At 44.1% G+C, this 26,410-nt stretch overlaps 3 protein-coding genes across 10 annotated transcripts; all 3 read right to left on the bottom strand.

Moving 5' to 3' along the window:
- Window positions 1–467: 467 nt before the first annotated feature.
- Window positions 468–5,736, bottom strand: LOC120299067. Of its 4 annotated transcripts, none has more exons than XM_039323472.1 (12): window positions 4,956–5,736; window positions 3,998–4,238; window positions 3,815–3,891; window positions 3,513–3,603; window positions 3,163–3,236; window positions 2,951–3,014; window positions 2,789–2,850; window positions 2,524–2,587; window positions 2,367–2,432; window positions 2,087–2,230; window positions 1,560–1,646; window positions 468–1,301 (listed from the first exon to the last, which is right to left on the bottom strand). In XM_039323472.1, the coding sequence occupies exons 2-11, from the start codon at window positions 4,019–4,021 to the stop codon at window positions 1,569–1,571; spliced, it is 744 nt and encodes a 247-aa protein (XP_039179406.1). In that variant the 5' UTR covers window positions 4,022–4,238; window positions 4,956–5,736; the 3' UTR covers window positions 468–1,301; window positions 1,560–1,568. The 4 variants fall into 4 exon arrangements, 3 of the variants coding, with proteins under 3 accessions (XP_039179406.1, XP_039179407.1, XP_039179405.1); XR_005554327.1 differs by having other exon boundaries at window positions 472–865; window positions 1,233–1,301; window positions 3,998–5,736; XM_039323473.1 differs by having other exon boundaries at window positions 3,163–3,603; window positions 4,177–4,238.
- A 4,866-nt stretch (window positions 5,737–10,602) lies between these two features.
- On the bottom strand, window positions 10,603–15,869 carry LOC120299065. Of its 3 annotated transcripts, none has more exons than XM_039323468.1 (12): window positions 15,090–15,869; window positions 14,132–14,372; window positions 13,949–14,025; window positions 13,647–13,737; window positions 13,297–13,370; window positions 13,086–13,149; window positions 12,924–12,985; window positions 12,659–12,722; window positions 12,502–12,567; window positions 12,222–12,365; window positions 11,695–11,781; window positions 10,603–11,436 (listed from the first exon to the last, which is right to left on the bottom strand). In XM_039323468.1, the coding sequence occupies exons 2-11, from the start codon at window positions 14,153–14,155 to the stop codon at window positions 11,704–11,706; spliced, it is 744 nt and encodes a 247-aa protein (XP_039179402.1). In that variant the 5' UTR covers window positions 14,156–14,372; window positions 15,090–15,869; the 3' UTR covers window positions 10,603–11,436; window positions 11,695–11,703. The 3 variants fall into 3 exon arrangements, 2 of the variants coding, with proteins under 2 accessions (XP_039179402.1, XP_039179403.1); XR_005554323.1 differs by having other exon boundaries at window positions 10,607–11,000; window positions 11,368–11,436; window positions 14,132–15,869; XM_039323469.1 differs by having other exon boundaries at window positions 13,297–13,737; window positions 14,311–14,372.
- A 4,884-nt stretch (window positions 15,870–20,753) lies between these two features.
- Window positions 20,754–26,021, bottom strand: LOC120299064. 3 transcript variants are annotated; one of them, XM_039323465.1, is made up of 12 exons: window positions 25,242–26,021; window positions 24,284–24,524; window positions 24,101–24,177; window positions 23,799–23,889; window positions 23,449–23,522; window positions 23,237–23,300; window positions 23,075–23,136; window positions 22,810–22,873; window positions 22,653–22,718; window positions 22,373–22,516; window positions 21,846–21,932; window positions 20,754–21,587 (listed from the first exon to the last, which is right to left on the bottom strand). In XM_039323465.1, exons 2-11 carry the CDS (start codon window positions 24,305–24,307, stop codon window positions 21,855–21,857), a joined length of 744 nt encoding a protein of 247 aa, XP_039179399.1. In that variant the 5' UTR covers window positions 24,308–24,524; window positions 25,242–26,021; the 3' UTR covers window positions 20,754–21,587; window positions 21,846–21,854. The 3 variants fall into 3 exon arrangements, 2 of the variants coding, with proteins under 2 accessions (XP_039179399.1, XP_039179400.1); XR_005554322.1 differs by having other exon boundaries at window positions 20,758–21,151; window positions 21,519–21,587; window positions 24,284–26,021; XM_039323466.1 differs by having other exon boundaries at window positions 23,449–23,889; window positions 24,463–24,524.
- Window positions 26,022–26,410: the final 389 nt, after the last annotated feature.

Here is a 26,410-nt window from a genome sequence, read left to right on the forward strand (position 1 = left end):
GTGCCTCCAATCATGATGTTCCAAGGACAGATCTTCCTGATGTTGCTGAACAAAATTCTCCTTCTTACTAGACAATACACTGGTTGATGTTCAGAAAGTACAGGTAATCCTCCACTTACGACAGTTCACTTAGTGACTGTTCAAAGTTACAACGGCACTGTAAAAAGGGACTTATGATCTTGTTTCACACTTACGTCCGTTGCAGTAGCCCCTTAGTCACATGATCGATATTCAGATGCTTGGCAACTGACTCATGTTTATGACTGTAGCAGTGTCCCGGGGTCATGTGATCAACTTTTGAGTCCTTCTGGCAAGCAAAAACAATGGGGAAGCCACATTCTCTTAACAACTGTATTACTATCTTAACAACTGCAGTGATCTGCTTAACAACTGTGGGAAGAAAGGTCGTAAAATGGGGCAAAAGTCACTAAACAAATGTTGTATTTAAAAGATAAATTTGTGGATCAATTGTGGTAAGTTGAGGACTACTTGCGCGTAGCTGAGGAACCTCTGGAAGTGTCAGGTTTCCATTAATATTGTAAGTGAATACTAATCACTGTATCCCATAGAACGGTGGAAAAAATACGAGAAAACAGACAAAGAAGTTTGCTGAAATTCTGCATTTAATGAAAAGTTTGTTATTCCTAACAAAAGTGTAATGAAACTAGGTTTAAACTAAATTAGCAGATATAAAGAATTTTTTAGTTTTATTCTCAAACAACAAGAACAAAAACAAGAAGATGCACAACAACAACAGGTACAACAAAAAGAATTACAACAATAACATTAACAAGACGCAGGAACTTCCTCGTTGGAAAGTGGCTCCTCGCAGGGCTTCGCCGCTGGGGCTGATTCCGCCATCCGTCTATATGCAGATAGAATACCAGAACAGAATACCAAGAGTTGGAAGGGACCTTGGAGGTCTTCTACTCCAACCCCCTAGTCATGAATGCATTGTTCCCAGCATGGCCTCCATTTGTCTGCTGTGCTCAATTGCCAGCTTCTGGTGCAGCCCATCAAGAAAGGCAAGACTACCTCCTCGTGAGTGAAAGAACCGCCCTTTGCTGCTCCTGCCTTTTCTCTTCCCTAGTTGTTCTCGGATAATGCAGAAAGCAGTTCCTGCTCAAAGCTAACCATCTGCAGCTGCCCGGAAGTTTCAGGGCTCTCCTGCTGCAGCTGTGCTTCAGCCAAATCACTCTCCGCTGGCTGTTCGGAGGCATTGGCCAACTCACCTCCTGATGTGCCTGGGACTGGTTCATCCTCCTCCGATCTGCCTTCTGGAGAGGCATCTGGGGAAGCGTCTGGGGGAGGAATCAAAGGCTATTCTTAGTACCACACTCTTTCTATAAAAGTATACAAACTTTGTTCTTTCTGGAGTTACTTTTGATACTTTTTGTGGGGTATCAAAAGTAAGGAGAGGGTTGCCATTTCCTTTTCCAGTGCACCACGTTATGTCAGCACTCTGCACTATGACCTGTCTGACTTGGGTGACCCTGCCCGTCAGAGCTCATTGTTTCCTTGAGCAAGGCATTGATCCACAAAGAGGCTAAAATAGGTACCTCTTTTAATTAGAGACTGAGGTCCAGGGAGTCCTCCTCCAGGCTGCTGACATTGTCCAGCGAGGCTTCCCCTTCTTCGGGAGAATCCTGTGAATGACAATGATGACTTTTTATCCATCAATGAAAGTAGACTCAGAATTTCTAAAAGGGGCCCGATTGATTTGGGATTCCCATCAGAAACAATGCTTCTGTTGCAATCCCCACTCCCACCCACTCTGCCCGTTAAAGCCCTGCCTGGAAACAGCTGGTTGCTGGAGAGGATGATGCAGAAAAATGAAAGGGATAAACAGGGTGGGCCATATCTATTTAGGACCCCAGTCCACTGAATTGGCCCTTCCCTTCTGGTTTGCAGTAAATCAATCGCAACACAGCTTGGGTGCTTCTAGTTAGCCTAAGTACCTTGTCCCAAGGGCCAGGTGTCACCTTTATCCACTGCCCAGAGCTCTCCAGCACAGTTCACTCAGATTAGGAGAACTGAATAGAGGGACTCTATCCCTCCCCAAGAGAAAACACTTTGTCTGTCTTACCCACGGACTGGACGAAAGGCTGGCCTCCGAAGCCTCTGCAGCCTGCTCCCAGCTTCCCTCAGACTCCTCATCCAAGAGGGCAGAAATGGAGTCAAAATCCTCCAGGCTGTTGTTCCGGGAGCCCACCAGGACTTCCATCGAATCCTGCAAATGACAGTATCGAGGATAAATCCTAAGCTTTCTGCATCCCAATAAGATTGCTAAAGGATAGGGTGCATTCAGGCCCTGTGCGCCAACAGCAAGAGAGCCTCCATCGGCCCCATTGCCAAGACTTTCTTACCTCCGAAGTATGCGTCTTCTCCCCAGTAGGAGAGAGCTGCTCCTCCGCCGGCTGGTCTTCTTCGTCCTGAAATAAAAAGGCAAAGATTCTGTCTGTTGGCATCTCCACAGAGACAATGGTTCTTCGTTTAGTGGGGTAGAAGTTGTTCGCGCCTTACCGATTCTCTGCAGGTCTCTGATCTGGGGGGGAGTCGCGGCCTCCAGTGCTCTTCCTTTTCCTCTCTGGGGAGAGAAACGAAGGAGCCAAACATCAAAAACAGCCATGGGCCCTTTTTAAAAAAGTGGTGACGTGGAGGCTCTAAGAACCCTTCCAGCTGGCCTGCCAAGGAGATTGGCCTTTGATTCTTCCTTTAGCAGAAGCAGAGGCAGAGGTCAGAGATGCCTCCTCTCTGCAAAGGCTTCACCCTCTGAGGTGTTACCTACCTTGATAGGCAGGCACTGCTTTCCTCCTGCACCTCTCTTGGTCGGTATTCTTCCGAAGGATCCTGAAATAACAATGCAAATATTACAAATGTTGGCATATCAACAAATCCACAGCGAAAGGGCTTCTGCCATTGCCATGGTGAGGAGCTGGTCTGGGCTTACCGACTCAGTGCAGGTCTCCCAGATGGTTGAGAGCCGCGGCCTCCACTTCGCTATCTTCTCATTTCTAGGGAGAGAATGAAGGGCCAAAGATCAAAACTAGCCATGCGATGCCCCCCCTGCCTCTGCAAAGGTTTCTTCTAGCCCTTCTCTTTAGGGCTTTACTGCGGCTGCCTTTTAGGGGGGTTCAGAATACTTAATCTGCGAACACCTACCTCACTGAAATGAGAACTGGCATCACCTCTTCCTTCCTGGGGCTCCGGGCGGTGGCACGAACACCCATCAAACCCTGCAAGTAACAATTGAAAGTATAAATTAAAAGTCCCCTGCATGTTGTGGAACGTTTATCTTCCCCAGGAGGGAAAGACTGCATTCAACAGGGAAAGACAAAGCAGATCATGGAAGATTTGGCTGATAGGAAGCCATCAAGAACTTTCCATGAATCCAAAAGGCTCCTCTTGCTTTTGCTAGGCTGGCCAGGTTCCCCCAAGTGAGAATTCCTCCCTTTCCCCATCCGGTTATGAGGGATGAGCCCTGACTGGCCATGTCGCAGAAGCATCCTTACCCCTTGGGAGGAAGGCCTGCGTCCATCGGACACACGAATCTGTGTCCACCATTCTCCCTTCTGGTCCGCCTGTTCATGTGCCTCGTCAGTTCTGACCGAAAGAAAAAGATGACATGTCAAAAAATATCCATCTAGCTCTGCCTCTCCTTTCTAAGACCAGCCAGCCAGTCAGCCTTCCCATCTTTTGGCCTCTGCAAGCCGCTTGCCGAGAGAAAGCCATCTTGGGGAGAGGCTGTTAGAGACCCTGCAGTCCATCAGTGGTGCCCCACCATGCCCAGGGTTTGAGGAGAAGGGGGTGGTACCTGTCAGGAGGCACAGGAAGGTCCTCTACGTCGCTCTTCCTGCAGCAGAAGAGCGCCGAACATCTTTTCCAGATGTTCTGTGAAGAAAAGAGAAATAGAGATGAGCCAGTCGGAAGAGTTGCGAAGCATGACTTTCTCCCCTACTACTGCCAGTTTCTTGGCAGCTGAGACGGCCACACTTACTCTAAAAAACCTCCGTACAGCCATGACCCCAAGCAGCTGTTTGTCCTTTCACTGCACGAAGGGAGAATGGGCAGTTGGGCCCTGGTTGGTGGCTTTTCAGGGAAACTGACAACCTCGTTGCCTCGGCAACTAGGTAAACAAGGGCCACATTCTAAACCTACCCAAGGAGGGCAGCTCACCTGGGTTTAGCAGTGTCTGGGCGGCCCGGTGGCTGACTCCTTTGGTGGCCTTTGGCCTCTTCCTTTCATGTGGGAACAGGAACAACAGAGAAGCACCATCATTGTGGCACAAAGCACAGAAGGAATCATACAATCCTAGGGTGTGGCTTTTAGACCAACCCCCTGCCCAAGGAAGGGCTCCTCACACAGGGTCTCCAGGGAGGGGAGGGGACATAGTGCACTCTCCCCTCGGGGCTGCGGAGGCTCTGATCATGTGCAGGGCTCGCGCTCCCCTTTCAGCTCCTCCCAAGCTGGACGTGTGCCAGTGGATGCCCCGCTTGACTGGGACATGGCTCCAATAAGGCTGGCCAGACGTGCATCACCTCCTCCCATGCCCTGGCTCAGGAAGGCCCAGGGCAGCCCCTCCTCTCCCCTTACAGATCTAACAGCTCTGAGGGTTTTCCCTAATAAAATACTATTATTTAATCGTTATAGGTAGTCCTCGATTTATGACTGCTTGCCTAATGACCATTTGAAATTATGAAGAACTGACCCAGAACTACTTATGACTTATTTTAATCATTATGGTGTCCGCATATCCCCACCTCCATGATCACATGATCCCATTTTGGATTCTTGGCAACTGATTACCTTTAGAACTGTTTGCAGCGCCCCAGCGAACACTTAATGACTTCAGCATTCGCTTAACGACTACAGCATTTGCTTAACAACTACTCTAAAAATGTTGAAAATTTGGGTCCAGTCACATGATGCCTCGACTTGTGACTGCAGCAACTTACCACTGTAATTCAGGGCTCAATTTCAGTCTTACGTTGAGGACAACCATTACTGGTAATGTGACTTCAGGCTCGAAGAGAAAAAAGTTAGAGATTTTTAATGACCAGGAGAGAGACTCTGTTCTTAAATCTCTTCTAAATAAATTTTGAAGCATTCGCTGCCCTAATAAATGGCGACGTTTCTTCTTTCTTCAGGAATGAGCTTGCTAGTAGCAAATATATTCTTTTTTCAATTTCCAAATATTATAAACTAGAAACAAAAACAAAAAATAAAGCCCAGGTTCAAAGTACCCAGCTTCACAACTTGTACTTCAGTTATAGTGAAATATTAAACCACATGCTTCACGGAAACAGAACAAATTTTTATTTTTTTTCATGTTTGCAGGTTTACTTCCGAAACATCTATTGTTTCACACAGTTTTTTTTTTCTTCCTCCAATGGGAGGATTCCAATTTATTTTCATATTTTAAATGCTGTCCTTGTATCCTCTTTGAGTTTATAAATATATCTAACTTTGATATGATGCCCCAAACAGGAACAAACGTAGTTAACGTCATGACTGTCTTTCTGAAGCATAGACTTCAGAGTTGTGAAGTGATTAGAGAAATTTCAATGGAAGGTAGAGGAAAACTATTGGAAGCAGGATCAAGTACACATATTGCAGGTAGTCTTCAATTTACAACAGATCATTTAGTGACCGTTGAAAGTTACAGCCCTGAAAAAAGTGATTTATGACGGTTTTTCACACTTACGACCTTATTAGTAGTCCCAGGATCATGTGATCAAAATTCAAATGTTTTCCAATTTGATAATAGTAATAGTAAATTATATCCACAGCATTCCTCTGGTCCACTAATTTTGTCATTTGTTCATACTTATGACTGTTGCTATGTCCGAAGGTCATGCGATCGCCTTTTGCAACAGTTTGAAAATCAAAATCCTTACAGAAGCCAGATTCACTTAACAACCCTGTTACTAACTTAACAACTTGATTCACTTAACAGCTGTGGCAAGAAAGATTGTAAATGTATAAACATAAACATGAATATAAACTAAGTGGAGGAACTCAGTGTTACTGTCCTTTGATTGATGAATCCAAGATCCAATCACCACTCACTGAATTTCTGGACAACAGAAATGGCCTCCTCCTTTCCCAACACAGGGCCTAAAAATCCGTCCTGAGCTGAGGAAGGTCTTTAGTCCCTGCGGTTTGTGCTGTTTTAGTCACCCCTCGGGCTGAGACAGGTAATATTGTCAATTGTTTCCACACTTTTTTGCAGTGAAGACAATTGTGGGCAAATACAAAATTCCATAAATAACTATAAATAGGATGCTGGTGGTGATAAATACCAGGGCAAACAAGGCAAGGCAACAGGAAGGAATGGTTACACTAGATATTTCCCATTTGGGAGCAAATCTTTAAATCTCTGTTCCAATTTCCCTCTCTCTCTCTCTCTCTCTCTCTCTCTCTGTCTCTCTCTCTCTCTCTGTTTGTGTGTGTTTATTTGTTTAGTATGTGGCATATCATACCTGGATTTGCAATATATATTAACATTTCATCTAGACTAATAAAACAATATAATATAAATTTGAGAAATATCTATGTTGTAAACCAATGTCTAGGCCATGGGTAGGCAACCTTGGCTCTTTTATGACTCGTGGATTTCAACTCCCAGAATTCCTGAGCCAGCATGGCTCAGATTGGAAACCTCTCCATTTCTCCTCAGCATGGCTGGCTCAGGAATTCTGGCAGTTGGAGTCCACGAGTCAAAAAAGAGCCAAGGTTTCCTCCCCCTGGTCTAGGCCCTCTAACCCTTGAAGCGAAGCATCATGTATATTTTAAAATGAGAAACTGTATATGCCCTCAGTTTACAGTGGGGCATGATGTGATGTACAGTGTGACGTGGGATCCTCAGTTTGTGTGTGTTTCAACACCTGTTTGCTGTTTCTGAGACCTAATGCTAATTGTTGTTTAAATTGTCCTGGCCCAGAATTGTTCCTCATCCTGTTAGTTCCCTTTCTTTTCTGCTTCGCTGGCAGAATGTAGTGGCTGGTCTTTACATTTTCTTCAGCTGTCAGGCCAAACCTTTACATTTATTATTTAACCTTATGTCAAGATTGAGCTAGACTAGTACAGGTAGTCCTCAACCTCCTACCGTTCACTTAGTGACCGTTTAAAGTTATGACAACAGCAAAAAAGTGACTTATGATCATTTTTCACACTTATAGTGTGACGTGATCAAACGTTAGATCCTTGACATACTTATGTTCATACTTATGACTCTTGCTGTGTCCTAAGGTGACGTGTTCACCTTTTGCAACAGTTTGAAAAGCAAAATCAATGCAGAAGCCAGATTCACTTAACCTCCATGTAACCAACTGGATAACCCAGTATAATTTTGCAGGGTTCTTCGTTTCCTCTCAATACACTCTACTAAAACAACGGCTTTGTAAAGGTGGGAAAGAGCTATAGCCATTCGCACTTCCTTAATTTATCTCAACATGACATCTTAGATTCTCTTTTTTATCATGCCTTTCTCTGTTTTGTAGGATATTATGGTAAAACAGTAGCTGCTCAGTCATCGTATTTAGTGGATTTAGCAAATGACTAGACTTTATGAGAAGAATCGTGGAAATGGCAAGTAGCGGGTTTTCCATAGTTGTTAGTGACAGACCTATTGCATTCTGGCCCTTGTTGTTGTTATCACATGGCAATAACATTGGGGAATGCACTGATTGAAATAACAGCTCTGGTGTCTCTTAAAAATCAAACTTTTCTTCTGCATTTATGCATTCTTTGCCTCCTAGGACTTCTGATAAAGGAGGATTCGTTCTTCTGTTATTGTATTTCATTTTGACAACCCATCCTTACTATACAATATTTGTGTAGCTCGGTTACTGTGGTCAGCGGCCTAGAGCAGTGCTTGAGTGGCATTGGGATGTGGGGAACTTGGAAAATGCTGAAAAGTTGGGAGTTATCTCTAGATAATCAATAAAGCTTTTTCTATTTCAATATATATAGGTACCCATTTGCAATATGACTTTTGGCAGTAAATAATAATTAACATTAATCATTGCAATATTGTCGGCATCATCAACGACCAAAATACGCATCACACCAGAGGCAACTCGTGTCTACATTCACAGCCCCCTGAAAAACATCCTGGCCCAAGGGAGCTTTTATCATTTACGGTGGACATGTGATAAAGTAAAGAAATATTGGAGTAGGATTTCTATTCTAATACAGAAAATTCTGAAAGTGAATATAAAGGTAAAAGCAGAAACTGTTCTTTTTGGCTTAATGGAAAAAAGACTTGGAAACAATGATGGAACTTCAATGTTATATACGTTGATGGTAGCCAGACTACTTTATGTACAAAAAGGGAAGGACATTTCGATCTCCACAATGGAGGAATGGTTGCAAAAGTTGATGGAGGTAGCAGAGATGGCTAAATTGACTCCTTTGATGAAAACAACAACAACACATGAGTACTTTTTTTTCAACTTGGAAACCCCTTCTTCACTTCTGGAATTCTAGGAGGTTGGACTAAAAGATCTCCAAGGTCCCTTCCAACTCTGTCATTCTGTTAAATTCAGCTTCTAAGTGACTTTTATGGCCTCTGATAAATATCTTTTTGGGGTTTTATCTTCCAGCCTATTATTAAATGGTAAATATAGAATCTTTCTTCTGTAAGTAAACTCGTATTCCAAAAATGTTTCCAGGTTGGTTATTTATTTTAAGATGTATATTGCAAGACATCATCAGTGCTCCTTGTCTATAGAAGAAATAGCCCTCCAAATTACAGGAAGTCCTCAACTTACCACTGTTCATTTAGTGACCATTCGAAGTTACAACGTCACTGAAAAAAGTGACATATGTTCGTTTTTCACAGTTACCCCCTTTGCAGCATCCCCATGATTCTGTGATCAAAATTCAGATGCTTGGCAACTGGTTCATACTTATGACCGTTGCTGTGTCCCAAGGTCATGTCACCTCCTTTTGTGACCTTCTGACAAGCAAAGTCAATGGGGAAGCCAGATTCACTTAACAACCAGGTTACTCGCTTATGAACTGGAGTGATTCACTTAATAACTGTGGCAAGAAAGGTCATAAAATGGGGCAAAATTCCATTAACAAATGTCTCTCTTGACAACAGAAATTTTAGGCTCCATTGTGGTTGTAAGTCGAGCACTACTTGTACTTTTGGTTGGGAAGTTGACATGTGTTTGCCTGTGCCAGATGAAATTGGTGCCTCTCTGTAAGCGGTCAGATTGCAGTCGCTGTCAGGCCACCATTTACATGGAGAGAAATGGCCAGTCTGGGAGTTGCGCTCACCTCTCCAGAGAAAATCGGTTAGAGGGGTTGAATTGCAGAGCTGTATGCAAATGCGGTTTTGTAGATGGAGATGCACAGAGGATAATACTGATAATCTTTCATATCTTTAAAAAAAGAGTAATAGCATTTGGCACCTAATACCAGTCTGGAATTAAGACGGTAAGTCTTACTGGTGATTAAGTAAGACATCATGTGACCAAACCTATTCTACAACGGTGTTTGCAGCGGTCATTAAATGAAAGCTGCAGTCGTTAAGTGTACCCATTTTTCAGAATGGGCATTTTTTACCAGATATTGGTAGTCAACGCCAGCAAAACATTGTAAGCTGTAGTCACGTGATTGTGGGATGCTGCAAAAAGCTCTGAATGTGATCTGGTTGCTGATTGCCCACAATGCAATTGCATGAGTGCAGATGGGGGAGAGGGCAAACATCAAGCCTTTGAATCCAAGCCCTAAATACCTTATATTCTTATTCTTACTAAACGTGAAGCAACACATCTTTTTCAATGGAAAATGTAGTACCAATTAACAAGGTTACTGAGAGGAGAATAACAAAGCAAGGTATGCTATGTTGCCATTCACATGATCATTTTTATTTACAGTTTAATGGAAATCACTGGCATGGAAATTGTTCACGTCTGGATAGGACATACACTTTCCTTGCCATTTTAGCTGTCCCATTTGTGTATCTTATATACAGTATTTTGCTAGTGTGTGCAACAATCTAGCATGAGTTGCAAGAAATTATTGCCTCTTAGCCAGTGTAACTTGGGTATTCTTCTGTAATATTCCTTCTTCTGGAAGAATGCAAACTTTCTGCCCCCATAGCAGATCTACAGTGCTTTCTGTGCCTCCAATCATGATGTTCCAAGGACAGATCTTCCTGATGTTGCTGAACAAAATTCTCCTTCTTACTAGACAATACACTGGTTGATGTTCAGAAAGTACAGGTAATCCTCCACTTACGACAGTTCACTTAGTGACTGTTCAAAGTTACAACGGCACTGTAAAAAGGGACTTATGATCTTGTTTCACACTTACGTCCGTTGCAGTAGCCCCTTAGTCACATGATCGATATTCAGATGCTTGGCAACTGACTCATGTTTATGACTGTAGCAGTGTCCCGGGGTCATGTGATCAACTTTTGAGTCCTTCTGGCAAGCAAAAACAATGGGGAAGCCACATTCTCTTAACAACTGTATTACTATCTTAACAACTGCAGTGATCTGCTTAACAACTGTGGGAAGAAAGGTCGTAAAATGGGGCAAAAGTCACTAAACAAATGTTGTATTTAAAAGATAAATTTGTGGATCAATTGTGGTAAGTTGAGGACTACTTGCGCGTAGCTGAGGAACCTCTGGAAGTGTCAGGTTTCCATTAATATTGTAAGTGAATACTAATCACTGTATCCCATAGAACGGTGGAAAAAATACGAGAAAACAGACAAAGAAGTTTGCTGAAATTCTGCATTTAATGAAAAGTTTGTTATTCCTAACAAAAGTGTAATGAAACTAGGTTTAAACTAAATTAGCAGATATAAAGAATTTTTTAGTTTTATTCTCAAACAACAAGAACAAAAACAAGAAGATGCACAACAACAACAGGTACAACAAAAAGAATTACAACAATAACATTAACAAGACGCAGGAACTTCCTCGTTGGAAAGTGGCTCCTCGCAGGGCTTCGCCGCTGGGGCTGATTCCGCCATCCGTCTATATGCAGATAGAATACCAGAACAGAATACCAAGAGTTGGAAGGGACCTTGGAGGTCTTCTACTCCAACCCCCTAGTCATGAATGCATTGTTCCCAGCATGGCCTCCATTTGTCTGCTGTGCTCAATTGCCAGCTTCTGGTGCAGCCCATCAAGAAAGGCAAGACTACCTCCTCGTGAGTGAAAGAACCGCCCTTTGCTGCTCCTGCCTTTTCTCTTCCCTAGTTGTTCTCGGATAATGCAGAAAGCAGTTCCTGCTCAAAGCTAACCATCTGCAGCTGCCCGGAAGTTTCAGGGCTCTCCTGCTGCAGCTGTGCTTCAGCCAAATCACTCTCCGCTGGCTGTTCGGAGGCATTGGCCAACTCACCTCCTGATGTGCCTGGGACTGGTTCATCCTCCTCCGATCTGCCTTCTGGAGAGGCATCTGGGGAAGCGTCTGGGGGAGGAATCAAAGGCTATTCTTAGTACCACACTCTTTCTATAAAAGTATACAAACTTTGTTCTTTCTGGAGTTACTTTTGATACTTTTTGTGGGGTATCAAAAGTAAGGAGAGGGTTGCCATTTCCTTTTCCAGTGCACCACGTTATGTCAGCACTCTGCACTATGACCTGTCTGACTTGGGTGACCCTGCCCGTCAGAGCTCATTGTTTCCTTGAGCAAGGCATTGATCCACAAAGAGGCTAAAATAGGTACCTCTTTTAATTAGAGACTGAGGTCCAGGGAGTCCTCCTCCAGGCTGCTGACATTGTCCAGCGAGGCTTCCCCTTCTTCGGGAGAATCCTGTGAATGACAATGATGACTTTTTATCCATCAATGAAAGTAGACTCAGAATTTCTAAAAGGGGCCCGATTGATTTGGGATTCCCATCAGAAACAATGCTTCTGTTGCAATCCCCACTCCCACCCACTCTGCCCGTTAAAGCCCTGCCTGGAAACAGCTGGTTGCTGGAGAGGATGATGCAGAAAAATGAAAGGGATAAACAGGGTGGGCCATATCTATTTAGGACCCCAGTCCACTGAATTGGCCCTTCCCTTCTGGTTTGCAGTAAATCAATCGCAACACAGCTTGGGTGCTTCTAGTTAGCCTAAGTACCTTGTCCCAAGGGCCAGGTGTCACCTTTATCCACTGCCCAGAGCTCTCCAGCACAGTTCACTCAGATTAGGAGAACTGAATAGAGGGACTCTATCCCTCCCCAAGAGAAAACACTTTGTCTGTCTTACCCACGGACTGGACGAAAGGCTGGCCTCCGAAGCCTCTGCAGCCTGCTCCCAGCTTCCCTCAGACTCCTCATCCAAGAGGGCAGAAATGGAGTCAAAATCCTCCAGGCTGTTGTTCCGGGAGCCCACCAGGACTTCCATCGAATCCTGCAAATGACAGTATCGAGGATAAATCCTAAGCTTTCTGCATCCCAATAAGATTGCTAAAGGATAGGGTGCATTCAGGCCCTGTGCGCCAACAGCAAGAGAGCCTCCATCGGCCCCATTGCCAAGACTTTCTTACCTCCGAAGTATGCGTCTTCTCCCCAGTAGGAGAGAGCTGCTCCTCCGCCGGCTGGTCTTCTTCGTCCTGAAATAAAAAGGCAAAGATTCTGTCTGTTGGCATCTCCACAGAGACAATGGTTCTTCGTTTAGTGGGGTAGAAGTTGTTCGCGCCTTACCGATTCTCTGCAGGTCTCTGATCTGGGGGGGAGTCGCGGCCTCCAGTGCTCTTCCTTTTCCTCTCTGGGGAGAGAAACGAAGGAGCCAAACATCAAAAACAGCCATGGGCCCTTTTTAAAAAAGTGGTGACGTGGAGGCTCTAAGAACCCTTCCAGCTGGCCTGCCAAGGAGATTGGCCTTTGATTCTTCCTTTAGCAGAAGCAGAGGCAGAGGTCAGAGATGCCTCCTCTCTGCAAAGGCTTCACCCTCTGAGGTGTTACCTACCTTGATAGGCAGGCACTGCTTTCCTCCTGCACCTCTCTTGGTCGGTATTCTTCCGAAGGATCCTGAAATAACAATGCAAATATTACAAATGTTGGCATATCAACAAATCCACAGCGAAAGGGCTTCTGCCATTGCCATGGTGAGGAGCTGGTCTGGGCTTACCGACTCAGTGCAGGTCTCCCAGATGGTTGAGAGCCGCGGCCTCCACTTCGCTATCTTCTCATTTCTAGGGAGAGAATGAAGGGCCAAAGATCAAAACTAGCCATGCGATGCCCCCCCTGCCTCTGCAAAGGTTTCTTCTAGCCCTTCTCTTTAGGGCTTTACTGCGGCTGCCTTTTAGGGGGTTCAGAATACTTAATCTGCGAACACCTACCTCACTGAAATGAGAACTGGCATCACCTCTTCCTTCCTGGGGCTCCGGGCGGTGGCACGAACACCCATCAAACCCTGCAAGTAACAATTGAAAGTATAAATTAAAAGTCCCCTGCATGTTGTGGAACGTTTATCTTCCCCAGGAGGGAAAGACTGCATTCAACAGGGAAAGACAAAGCAGATCATGGAAGATTTGGCTGATAGGAAGCCATCAAGAACTTTCCATGAATCCAAAAGGCTCCTCTTGCTTTTGCTAGGCTGGCCAGGTTCCCCCAAGTGAGAATTCCTCCCTTTCCCCATCCGGTTATGAGGGATGAGCCCTGACTGGCCATGTCGCAGAAGCATCCTTACCCCTTGGGAGGAAGGCCTGCGTCCATCGGACACACGAATCTGTGTCCACCATTCTCCCTTCTGGTCCGCCTGTTCATGTGCCTCGTCAGTTCTGACCGAAAGAAAAAGATGACATGTCAAAAAATATCCATCTAGCTCTGCCTCTCCTTTCTAAGACCAGCCAGCCAGTCAGCCTTCCCATCTTTTGGCCTCTGCAAGCCGCTTGCCGAGAGAAAGCCATCTTGGGGAGAGGCTGTTAGAGACCCTGCAGTCCATCAGTGGTGCCCCACCATGCCCAGGGTTTGAGGAGAAGGGGGTGGTACCTGTCAGGAGGCACAGGAAGGTCCTCTACGTCGCTCTTCCTGCAGCAGAAGAGCGCCGAACATCTTTTCCAGATGTTCTGTGAAGAAAAGAGAAATAGAGATGAGCCAGTCGGAAGAGTTGCGAAGCATGACTTTCTCCCCTACTACTGCCAGTTTCTTGGCAGCTGAGACGGCCACACTTACTCTAAAAAACCTCCGTACAGCCATGACCCCAAGCAGCTGTTTGTCCTTTCACTGCACGAAGGGAGAATGGGCAGTTGGGCCCTGGTTGGTGGCTTTTCAGGGAAACTGACAACCTCGTTGCCTCGGCAACTAGGTAAACAAGGGCCACATTCTAAACCTACCCAAGGAGGGCAGCTCACCTGGGTTTAGCAGTGTCTGGGCGGCCCGGTGGCTGACTCCTTTGGTGGCCTTTGGCCTCTTCCTTTCATGTGGGAACAGGAACAACAGAGAAGCACCATCATTGTGGCACAAAGCACAGAAGGAATCATACAATCCTAGGGTGTGGCTTTTAGACCAACCCCCTGCCCAAGGAAGGGCTCCTCACACAGGGTCTCCAGGGAGGGGAGGGGACATAGTGCACTCTCCCCTCGGGGCTGCGGAGGCTCTGATCATGTGCAGGGCTCGCGCTCCCCTTTCAGCTCCTCCCAAGCTGGACGTGTGCCAGTGGATGCCCCGCTTGACTGGGACATGGCTCCAATAAGGCTGGCCAGACGTGCATCACCTCCTCCCATGCCCTGGCTCAGGAAGGCCCAGGGCAGCCCCTCCTCTCCCCTTACAGATCTAACAGCTCTGAGGGTTTTCCCTAATAAAATACTATTATTTAATCGTTATAGGTAGTCCTCGATTTATGACTGCTTGCCTAATGACCATTTGAAATTATGAAGAACTGACCCAGAACTACTTATGACTTATTTTAATCATTATGGTGTCCGCATATCCCCACCTCCATGATCACATGATCCCATTTTGGATTCTTGGCAACTGATTACCTTTAGAACTGTTTGCAGCGCCCCAGCGAACACTTAATGACTTCAGCATTCGCTTAACGACTACAGCATTTGCTTAACAACTACTCTAAAAATGTTGAAAATTTGGGTCCAGTCACATGATGCCTCGACTTGTGACTGCAGCAACTTACCACTGTAATTCAGGGCTCAATTTCAGTCTTACGTTGAGGACAACCATTACTGGTAATGTGACTTCAGGCTCGAAGAGAAAAAAGTTAGAGATTTTTAATGACCAGGAGAGAGACTCTGTTCTTAAATCTCTTCTAAATAAATTTTGAAGCATTCGCTGCCCTAATAAATGGCGACGTTTCTTCTTTCTTCAGGAATGAGCTTGCTAGTAGCAAATATATTCTTTTTTCAATTTCCAAATATTATAAACTAGAAACAAAAACAAAAAATAAAGCCCAGGTTCAAAGTACCCAGCTTCACAACTTGTACTTCAGTTATAGTGAAATATTAAACCACATGCTTCACGGAAACAGAACAAATTTTTATTTTTTTTCATGTTTGCAGGTTTACTTCCGAAACATCTATTGTTTCACACAGTTTTTTTTTCTTCCTCCAATGGGAGGATTCCAATTTATTTTCATATTTTAAATGCTGTCCTTGTATCCTCTTTGAGTTTATAAATATATCTAACTTTGATATGATGCCCCAAACAGGAACAAACGTAGTTAACGTCATGACTGTCTTTCTGAAGCATAGACTTCAGAGTTGTGAAGTGATTAGAGAAATTTCAATGGAAGGTAGAGGAAAACTATTGGAAGCAGGATCAAGTACACATATTGCAGGTAGTCTTCAATTTACAACAGATCATTTAGTGACCGTTGAAAGTTACAGCCCTGAAAAAAGTGATTTATGACGGTTTTTCACACTTACGACCTTATTAGTAGTCCCAGGATCATGTGATCAAAATTCAAATGTTTTCCAATTTGATAATAGTAATAGTAAATTATATCCACAGCATTCCTCTGGTCCACTAATTTTGTCATTTGTTCATACTTATGACTGTTGCTATGTCCGAAGGTCATGCGATCGCCTTTTGCAACAGTTTGAAAATCAAAATCCTTACAGAAGCCAGATTCACTTAACAACCCTGTTACTAACTTAACAACTTGATTCACTTAACAGCTGTGGCAAGAAAGATTGTAAATGTATAAACATAAACATGAATATAAACTAAGTGGAGGAACTCAGTGTTACTGTCCTTTGATTGATGAATCCAAGATCCAATCACCACTCACTGAATTTCTGGACAACAGAAATGGCCTCCTCCTTTCCCAACACAGGGCCTAAAAATCCGTCCTGAGCTGAGGAAGGTCTTTAGTCCCTGCGGTTTGTTCTATTTTAGTCACCCCTCGGGCTGAGACAGGTAATATTGTCAATTGTTTCCACACTTTTTTGCAGTGAAGACAATTGTGGGCAAATACAAAATTCCATAAATAACTATAAATAGGATGCTGGTGGTGATAAATACCAGGGCAAAACAAGGCAAGGCAACAGGAAGGAATGGTTACACTGGATATTTCCCATTTGGGAGCAAATCTTTAAATCTCTGTTCCAATTTCCCTCTCTCTCTCTCTCTCTCTCTCTGTCTCTCTCTCTCTCTCTCTCTCTCTCTCTCCCTCTCTCTCTGTTTGTGTGTGTTTATTTGTTTAGTATGTGGCATATCATACCTGGATTTGCAATATATATTAACATTTCATCTAGACTAATAAAACAATATAATATAAATTTGAGAAATATCTATGTTATAAACCAATGTCTAGGCCATGGGTAGGCAACCTTGGCTCTTTTATGACTCGTGGATTTCAACTCCCAGAATTCCTGAGCCAGCATGGCTCAGATTGGAAACCTCTCCATTTCTCCTCAGCATGGCTGGCTCAGGAATTCTGGCAGTTGGAGTCCACGAGTCAAAAAAGAGCCAAGGTTTCCTCCCCCTGGTCTAGGCCCTCTAACCCTTGAAGCGAAGCATCATGTATATTTTAAAATGAGAAACTGTATATGCCCTCAGTTTACAGTGGGGCATGATGTGATGTACAGTGTGACGTGGGATCCTCAGTTTGTGTGTGTTTCAACACCTGTTTGCTGTTTCTGAGACCTAATGCTAATTGTTGTTTAAATTGTCCTGGCCCAGAATTGTTCCTCATCCTGTTAGTTCCCTTTCTTTTCTGCTTCGCTGGCAGAATGTAGTGGCTGGTCTTTACATTTTCTTCAGCTGTCAGGCCAAACCTTTACATTTATTATTTAACCTTATGTCAAGATTGAGCTAGACTAGTACAGGTAGTCCTCAACCTCCTACCGTTCACTTAGTGACCGTTTAAAGTTATGACAACAGCAAAAAAGTGACTTATGATCATTTTTCACACTTATAGTGTGACGTGATCAAACGTTAGATCCTTGACATACTTATGTTCATACTTATGACTCTTGCTGTGTCCTAAGGTGACGTGTTCACCTTTTGCAACAGTTTGAAAAGCAAAATCAATGCAGAAGCCAGATTCACTTAACCTCCATGTAACCAACTGGATAACCCAGTATAATTTTGCAGGGTTCTTCGTTTCCTCTCAATACACTCTACTAAAACAACGGCTTTGTAAAGGTGGGAAAGAGCTATAGCCATTCGCACTTCCTTAATTTATCTCAACATGACATCTTAGATTCTCTTTTTTATCATGCCTTTCTCTGTTTTGTAGGATATTATGGTAAAACAGTAGCTGCTCAGTCATCGTATTTAGTGGATTTAGCAAATGACTAGACTTTATGAGAAGAATCGTGGAAATGGCAAGTAGCGGGTTTTCCATAGTTGTTAGTGACAGACCTATTGCATTCTGGCCCTTGTTGTTGTTATCACATGGCAATAACATTGGGGAATGCACTGATTGAAATAACAGCTCTGGTGTCTCTTAAAAATCAAACTTTTCTTCTGCATTTATGCATTCTTTGCCTCCTAGGACTTCTGATAAAGGAGGATTCGTTCTTCTGTTATTGTATTTCATTTTGACAACCCATCCTTACTATACAATATTTGTGTAGCTCGGTTACTGTGGTCAGCGGCCTAGAGCAGTGCTTGAGTGGCATTTGGATGTGGGGAACTTGGAAAATGCTGAAAAGTTGGGAGTTATCTCTAGATAATCAATAAAGCTTTTTCTATTTCAATATATATAGGTACCCATTTGCAATATGACTTTTGGCAGTAAATAATAATTAACATTAATCATTGCAATATTGTCGGCATCATCAACGACCAAAATACGCATCACACCAGAGGCAACTCGTGTCTACATTCACAGCCCCCTGAAAAACATCCTGGCCCAAGGGAGCTTTTATCATTTACGGTGGACATGTGATAAAGTAAAGAAATATTGGAGTAGGATTTCTATTCTAATACAGAAAATTCTGAAAGTGAATATAAAGGTAAAAGCAGAAACTGTTCTTTTTGGCTTAATGGAAAAAAGACTTGGAAACAATGATGGAACTTCAATGTTATATACGTTGATGGTAGCCAGACTACTTTATGTACAAAAAGGGAAGGACATTTCGATCTCCACAATGGAGGAATGGTTGCAAAAGTTGATGGAGGTAGCAGAGATGGCTAAATTGACTCCTTTGATGAAAACAACAACAACACATGAGTACTTTTTTTTCAACTTGGAAACCCCTTCTTCACTTCTGGAATTCTAGGAGGTTGGACTAAAAGATCTCCAAGGTCCCTTCCAACTCTGTCATTCTGTTAAATTCAGCTTCTAAGTGACTTTTATGGCCTCTGATAAATATCTTTTTGGGGTTTTATCTTCCAGCCTATTATTAAATGGTAAATATAGAATCTTTCTTCTGTAAGTAAACTCGTATTCCAAAAATGTTTCCAGGTTGGTTATTTATTTTAAGATGTATATTGCAAGACATCATCAGTGCTCCTTGTCTATAGAAGAAATAGCCCTCCAAATTACAGGAAGTCCTCAACTTACCACTGTTCATTTAGTGACCATTCGAAGTTACAACGTCACTGAAAAAAGTGACATATGTTCGTTTTTCACAGTTACCCCCTTTGCAGCATCCCCATGATTCTGTGATCAAAATTCAGATGCTTGGCAACTGGTTCATACTTATGACCGTTGCTGTGTCCCAAGGTCATGTCACCTCCTTTTGTGACCTTCTGACAAGCAAAGTCAATGGGGAAGCCAGATTCACTTAACAACCAGGTTACTCGCTTATGAACTGGAGTGATTCACTTAATAGCTGTGGCAAGAAAGGTCATAAAATGGGGCAAAATTCCATTAACAAATGTCTCTCTTGACAACAGAAATTTTAGGCTCCATTGTGGTTGTAAGTCGAGCACTACTTGTACTTTTGGTTGGGAAGTTGACATGTGTTTGCCTGTGCCAGATGAAATTGGTGCCTCTCTGTAAGCGGTCAGATTGCAGTCGCTGTCAGGCCACCATTTACATGGAGAGAAATGGCCAGTCTGGGAGTTGCGCTCACCTCTCCAGAGAAAATCGGTTAGAGGGGTGAATTGCAGAGCTGTATGCAAATGCGGTTTTGTAGATGGAGATGCACAGAGGATAATACTGATAATCTTTCATATCTTTAAAAAAAGAGTAATAGCATTTGGCACCTAATACCAGTCTGGAATTAAGACGGTAAGTCTTACTGGTGATTAAGTAAGACATCATGTGACCAAACCTATTCTACAACGGTGTTTGCAGCGGTCATTAAATGAAAGCTGCAGTCGTTAAGTGTACCCATTTTTCAGAATGGGCATTTTTTACCAGATATTGGTAGTCAACGCCAGCAAAACATTGTAAGCTGTAGTCACGTGATTGTGGGATGCTGCAAAAAGCTCTGAATGTGATCTGGTTGCTGATTGCCCACAATGCAATTGCATGAGTGCAGATGGGGGAGAGGGCAAACATCAAGCCTTTGAATCCAAGCCCTAAATACCTTATATTCTTATTCTTACTAAACGTGAAGCAACACATCTTTTTCAATGGAAAATGTAGTACCAATTAACAAGGTTACTGAGAGGAGAATAACAAAGCAAGGTATGCTATGTTGCCATTCACATGATCATTTTTATTTACAGTTTAATGGAAATCACTGGCATGGAAATTGTTCACGTCTGGATAGGACATACACTTTCCTTGCCATTTTAGCTGTCCCATTTGTGTATCTTATATACGGTATTTTGCTAGTGTGTGCAACAATCTAGCATGAGTTGCAAGAAATTATTGCCTCTTAGCCAGTGTAACTTGGGTATTCTTCTGTAATATTCCTTCTTCTGGAAGAATGCAAACTTTCTGCCCCCATAGCAGATCTACAGTGCTTTCTGTGCCTCCAATCATGATGTTCCAAGGACAGATCTTCCTGATGTTGCTGAACAAAATTCTCCTTCTTACTAGACAATACACTGGTTGATGTTCAGAAAGTACAGGTAATCCTCCACTTACGACAGTTCACTTAGTGACTGTTCAAAGTTACAACGGCACTGTAAAAAGGGACTTATGATCTTGTTTCACACTTACGTCCGTTGCAGTAGCCCCTTAGTCACATGATCGATATTCAGATGCTTGGCAACTGACTCATGTTTATGACTGTAGCAGTGTCCCGGGGTCATGTGATCAACTTTTGAGTCCTTCTGGCAAGCAAAAACAATGGGGAAGCCACATTCTCTTAACAACTGTATTACTATCTTAACAACTGCAGTGATCTGCTTAACAACTGTGGGAAGAAAGGTCGTAAAATGGGGCAAAAGTCACTAAACAAATGTTGTATTTAAAAGATAAATTTGTGGATCAATTGTGGTAAGTTGAGGACTACTTGCGCGTAGCTGAGGAACCTCTGGAAGTGTCAGGTTTCCATTAATATTGTAAGTGAATACTAATCACTGTATCCCATAGAACGGTGGAAAAAATACGAGAAAACAGACAAAGAAGTTTGCTGAAATTCTGCATTTAATGAAAAGTTTGTTATTCCTAACAAAAGTGTAATGAAACTAGGTTTAAACTAAATTAGCAGATATAAAGAATTTTTTAGTTTTATTCTCAAACAACAAGAACAAAAACAAGAAGATGCACAACAACAACAGGTACAACAAAAAGAATTACAACAATAACATTAACAAGACGCAGGAACTTCCTCGTTGGAAAGTGGCTCCTCGCAGGGCTTCGCCGCTGGGGCTGATTCCGCCATCCGTCTATATGCAGATAGAATACCAGAACAGAATACCAAGAGTTGGAAGGGACCTTGGAGGTCTTCTACTCCAACCCCCTAGTCATGAATGCATTGTTCCCAGCATGGCCTCCATTTGTCTGCTGTGCTCAATTGCCAGCTTCTGGTGCAGCCCATCAAGAAAGGCAAGACTACCTCCTCGTGAGTGAAAGAACCGCCCTTTGCTGCTCCTGCCTTTTCTCTTCCCTAGTTGTTCTCGGATAATGCAGAAAGCAGTTCCTGCTCAAAGCTAACCATCTGCAGCTGCCCGGAAGTTTCAGGGCTCTCCTGCTGCAGCTGTGCTTCAGCCAAATCACTCTCCGCTGGCTGTTCGGAGGCATTGGCCAACTCACCTCCTGATGTGCCTGGGACTGGTTCATCCTCCTCCGATCTGCCTTCTGGAGAGGCATCTGGGGAAGCGTCTGGGGGAGGAATCAAAGGCTATTCTTAGTACCACACTCTTTCTATAAAAGTATACAAACTTTGTTCTTTCTGGAGTTACTTTTGATACTTTTTGTGGGGTATCAAAAGTAAGGAGAGGGTTGCCATTTCCTTTTCCAGTGCACCACGTTATGTCAGCACTCTGCACTATGACCTGTCTGACTTGGGTGACCCTGCCCGTCAGAGCTCATTGTTTCCTTGAGCAAGGCATTGATCCACAAAGAGGCTAAAATAGGTACCTCTTTTAATTAGAGACTGAGGTCCAGGGAGTCCTCCTCCAGGCTGCTGACATTGTCCAGCGAGGCTTCCCCTTCTTCGGGAGAATCCTGTGAATGACAATGATGACTTTTTATCCATCAATGAAAGTAGACTCAGAATTTCTAAAAGGGGCCCGATTGATTTGGGATTCCCATCAGAAACAATGCTTCTGTTGCAATCCCCACTCCCACCCACTCTGCCCGTTAAAGCCCTGCCTGGAAACAGCTGGTTGCTGGAGAGGATGATGCAGAAAAATGAAAGGGATAAACAGGGTGGGCCATATCTATTTAGGACCCCAGTCCACTGAATTGGCCCTTCCCTTCTGGTTTGCAGTAAATCAATCGCAACACAGCTTGGGTGCTTCTAGTTAGCCTAAGTACCTTGTCCCAAGGGCCAGGTGTCACCTTTATCCACTGCCCAGAGCTCTCCAGCACAGTTCACTCAGATTAGGAGAACTGAATAGAGGGACTCTATCCCTCCCCAAGAGAAAACACTTTGTCTGTCTTACCCACGGACTGGACGAAAGGCTGGCCTCCGAAGCCTCTGCAGCCTGCTCCCAGCTTCCCTCAGACTCCTCATCCAAGAGGGCAGAAATGGAGTCAAAATCCTCCAGGCTGTTGTTCCGGGAGCCCACCAGGACTTCCATCGAATCCTGCAAATGACAGTATCGAGGATAAATCCTAAGCTTTCTGCATCCCAATAAGATTGCTAAAGGATAGGGTGCATTCAGGCCCTGTGCGCCAACAGCAAGAGAGCCTCCATCAGCCCCATTGCCAAGACTTTCTTACCTCCGAAGTATGCGTCTTCTCCCCAGTAGGAGAGAGCTGCTCCTCCGCCGGCTGGTCTTCTTCGTCCTGAAATAAAAAGGCAAAGATTCTGTCTGTTGGCATCTCCACAGAGACAATGGTTCTTCGTTTAGTGGGGTAGAAGTTGTTCGCGCCTTACCGATTCTCTGCAGGTCTCTGATCTGGGGGGGAGTCGCGGCCTCCAGTGCTCTTCCTTTTCCTCTCTGGGGAGAGAAACGAAGGAGCCAAACATCAAAAACAGCCATGGGCCCTTTTTAAAAAAGTGGTGACGTGGAGGCTCTAAGAACCCTTCCAGCTGGCCTGCCAAGGAGATTGGCCTTTGATTCTTCCTTTAGCAGAAGCAGAGGCAGAGGTCAGAGATGCCTCCTCTCTGCAAAGGCTTCACCCTCTGAGGTGTTACCTACCTTGATAGGCAGGCACTGCTTTCCTCCTGCACCTCTCTTGGTCGGTATTCTTCCGAAGGATCCTGAAATAACAATGCAAATATTACAAATGTTGGCATATCAACAAATCCACAGCGAAAGGGCTTCTGCCATTGCCATGGTGAGGAGCTGGTCTGGGCTTACCGACTCAGTGCAGGTCTCCCAGATGGTTGAGAGCCGCGGCCTCCACTTCGCTATCTTCTCATTTCTAGGGAGAGAATGAAGGGCCAAAGATCAAAACTAGCCATGCGATGCCCCCCCTGCCTCTGCAAAGGTTTCTTCTAGCCCTTCTCTTTAGGGCTTTACTGCGGCTGCCTTTTAGGGGGGTTCAGAATACTTAATCTGCGAACACCTACCTCACTGAAATGAGAACTGGCATCACCTCTTCCTTCCTGGGGCTCCGGGCGGTGGCACGAACACCCATCAAACCCTGCAAGTAACAATTGAAAGTATAAATTAAAAGTCCCCTGCATGTTGTGGAACGTTTATCTTCCCCAGGAGGGAAAGACTGCATTCAACAGGGAAAGACAAAGCAGATCATGGAAGATTTGGCTGATAGGAAGCCATCAAGAACTTTCCATGAATCCAAAAGGCTCCTCTTGCTTTTGCTAGGCTGGCCAGGTTCCCCCAAGTGAGAATTCCTCCCTTTCCCCATCCGGTTATGAGGGATGAGCCCTGACTGGCCATGTCGCAGAAGCATCCTTACCCCTTGGGAGGAAGGCCTGCGTCCATCGGACACACGAATCTGTGTCCACCATTCTCCCTTCTGGTCCGCCTGTTCATGTGCCTCGTCAGTTCTGACCGAAAGAAAAAGATGACATGTCAAAAAATATCCATCTAGCTCTGCCTCTCCTTTCTAAGACCAGCCAGCCAGTCAGCCTTCCCATCTTTTGGCCTCTGCAAGCCGCTTGCCGAGAGAAAGCCATCTTGGGGAGAGGCTGTTAGAGACCCTGCAGTCCATCAGTGGTGCCCCACCATGCCCAGGGTTTGAGGAGAAGGGGGTGGTACCTGTCAGGAGGCACAGGAAGGTCCTCTACGTCGCTCTTCCTGCAGCAGAAGAGCGCCGAACATCTTTTCCAGATGTTCTGTGAAGAAAAGAGAAATAGAGATGAGCCAGTCGGAAGAGTTGCGAAGCATGACTTTCTCCCCTACTACTGCCAGTTTCTTGGCAGCTGAGACGGCCACACTTACTCTAAAAAACCTCCGTACAGCCATGACCCCAAGCAGCTGTTTGTCCTTTCACTGCACGAAGGGAGAATGGGCAGTTGGGCCCTGGTTGGTGGCTTTTCAGGGAAACTGACAACCTCGTTGCCTCGGCAACTAGGTAAACAAGGGCCACATTCTAAACCTACCCAAGGAGGGCAGCTCACCTGGGTTTAGCAGTGTCTGGGCGGCCCGGTGGCTGACTCCTTTGGTGGCCTTTGGCCTCTTCCTTTCATGTGGGAACAGGAACAACAGAGAAGCACCATCATTGTGGCACAAAGCACAGAAGGAATCATACAATCCTAGGGTGTGGCTTTTAGACCAACCCCCTGCCCAAGGAAGGGCTCCTCACACAGGGTCTCCAGGGAGGGGAGGGGACATAGTGCACTCTCCCCTCGGGGCTGCGGAGGCTCTGATCATGTGCAGGGCTCGCGCTCCCCTTTCAGCTCCTCCCAAGCTGGACGTGTGCCAGTGGATGCCCCGCTTGACTGGGACATGGCTCCAATAAGGCTGGCCAGACGTGCATCACCTCCTCCCATGCCCTGGCTCAGGAAGGCCCAGGGCAGCCCCTCCTCTCCCCTTACAGATCTAACAGCTCTGAGGGTTTTCCCTAATAAAATACTATTATTTAATCGTTATAGGTAGTCCTCGATTTATGACTGCTTGCCTAATGACCATTTGAAATTATGAAGAACTGACCCAGAACTACTTATGACTTATTTTAATCATTATGGTGTCCGCATATCCCCACCTCCATGATCACATGATCCCATTTTGGATTCTTGGCAACTGATTACCTTTAGAACTGTTTGCAGCGCCCCAGCGAACACTTAATGACTTCAGCATTCGCTTAACGACTACAGCATTTGCTTAACAACTACTCTAAAAATGTTGAAAATTTGGGTCCAGTCACATGATGCCTCGACTTGTGACTGCAGCAACTTACCACTGTAATTCAGGGCTCAATTTCAGTCTTACGTTGAGGACAACCATTACTGGTAATGTGACTTCAGGCTCGAAGAGAAAAAAGTTAGAGATTTTTAATGACCAGGAGAGAGACTCTGTTCTTAAATCTCTTCTAAATAAATTTTGAAGCATTCGCTGCCCTAATAAATGGCGACGTTTCTTCTTTCTTCAGGAATGAGCTTGCTAGTAGCAAATATATTCTTTTTTCAATTTCCAAATATTATAAACTAGAAACAAAAACAAAAAATAAAGCCCAGGTTCAAAGTACCCAGCTTCACAACTTGTACTTCAGTTATAGTGAAATATTAAACCACATGCTTCACGGAAACAGAACAAATTTTTATTTTTTTTCATGTTTGCAGGTTTACTTCCGAAACATCTATTGTTTCACACAGTTTTTTTTTCTTCCTCCAATGGGAGGATTCCAATTTATTTTCATATTTTAAATGCTGTCCTTGTATCCTCTTTGAGTTTATAAATATATCTAACTTTGATATGATGCCCCAAACAGGAACAAACGTAGTTAACGTCATGACTGTCTTTCTGAAGCATAGACTTCAGAGTTGTGAAGTGATTAGAGAAATTTCAATGGAAGGTAGAGGAAAACTATTGGAAGCAGGATCAAGTACACATATTGCAGGTAGTCTTCAATTTACAACAGATCATTTAGTGACCGTTGAAAGTTACAGCCCTGAAAAAAGTGATTTATGACGGTTTTTCACACTTACGACCTTATTAGTAGTCCCAGGATCATGTGATCAAAATTCAAATGTTTTCCAATTTGATAATAGTAATAGTAAATTATATCCACAGCATTCCTCTGGTCCACTAATTTTGTCATTTGTTCATACTTATGACTGTTGCTATGTCCGAAGGTCATGCGATCGCCTTTTGCAACAGTTTGAAAATCAAAATCCTTACAGAAGCCAGATTCACTTAACAACCCTGTTACTAACTTAACAACTTGATTCACTTAACAGCTGTGGCAAGAAAGATTGTAAATGTATAAACATAAACATGAATATAAACTAAGTGGAGGAACTCAGTGTTACTGTCCTTTGATTGATGAATCCAAGATCCAATCACCACTCACTGAATTTCTGGACAACAGAAATGGCCTCCTCCTTTCCCAACACAGGGCCTAAAAAT

Source organism: Crotalus tigris, unplaced genomic scaffold (genome assembly GCF_016545835.1).
Source record: "Crotalus tigris isolate CLP2741 ecotype Arizona unplaced genomic scaffold, ASM1654583v1 scf7180000024231.69058, whole genome shotgun sequence".
Lineage (NCBI taxonomy): Eukaryota > Metazoa > Chordata > Lepidosauria > Squamata > Viperidae > Crotalus > Crotalus tigris.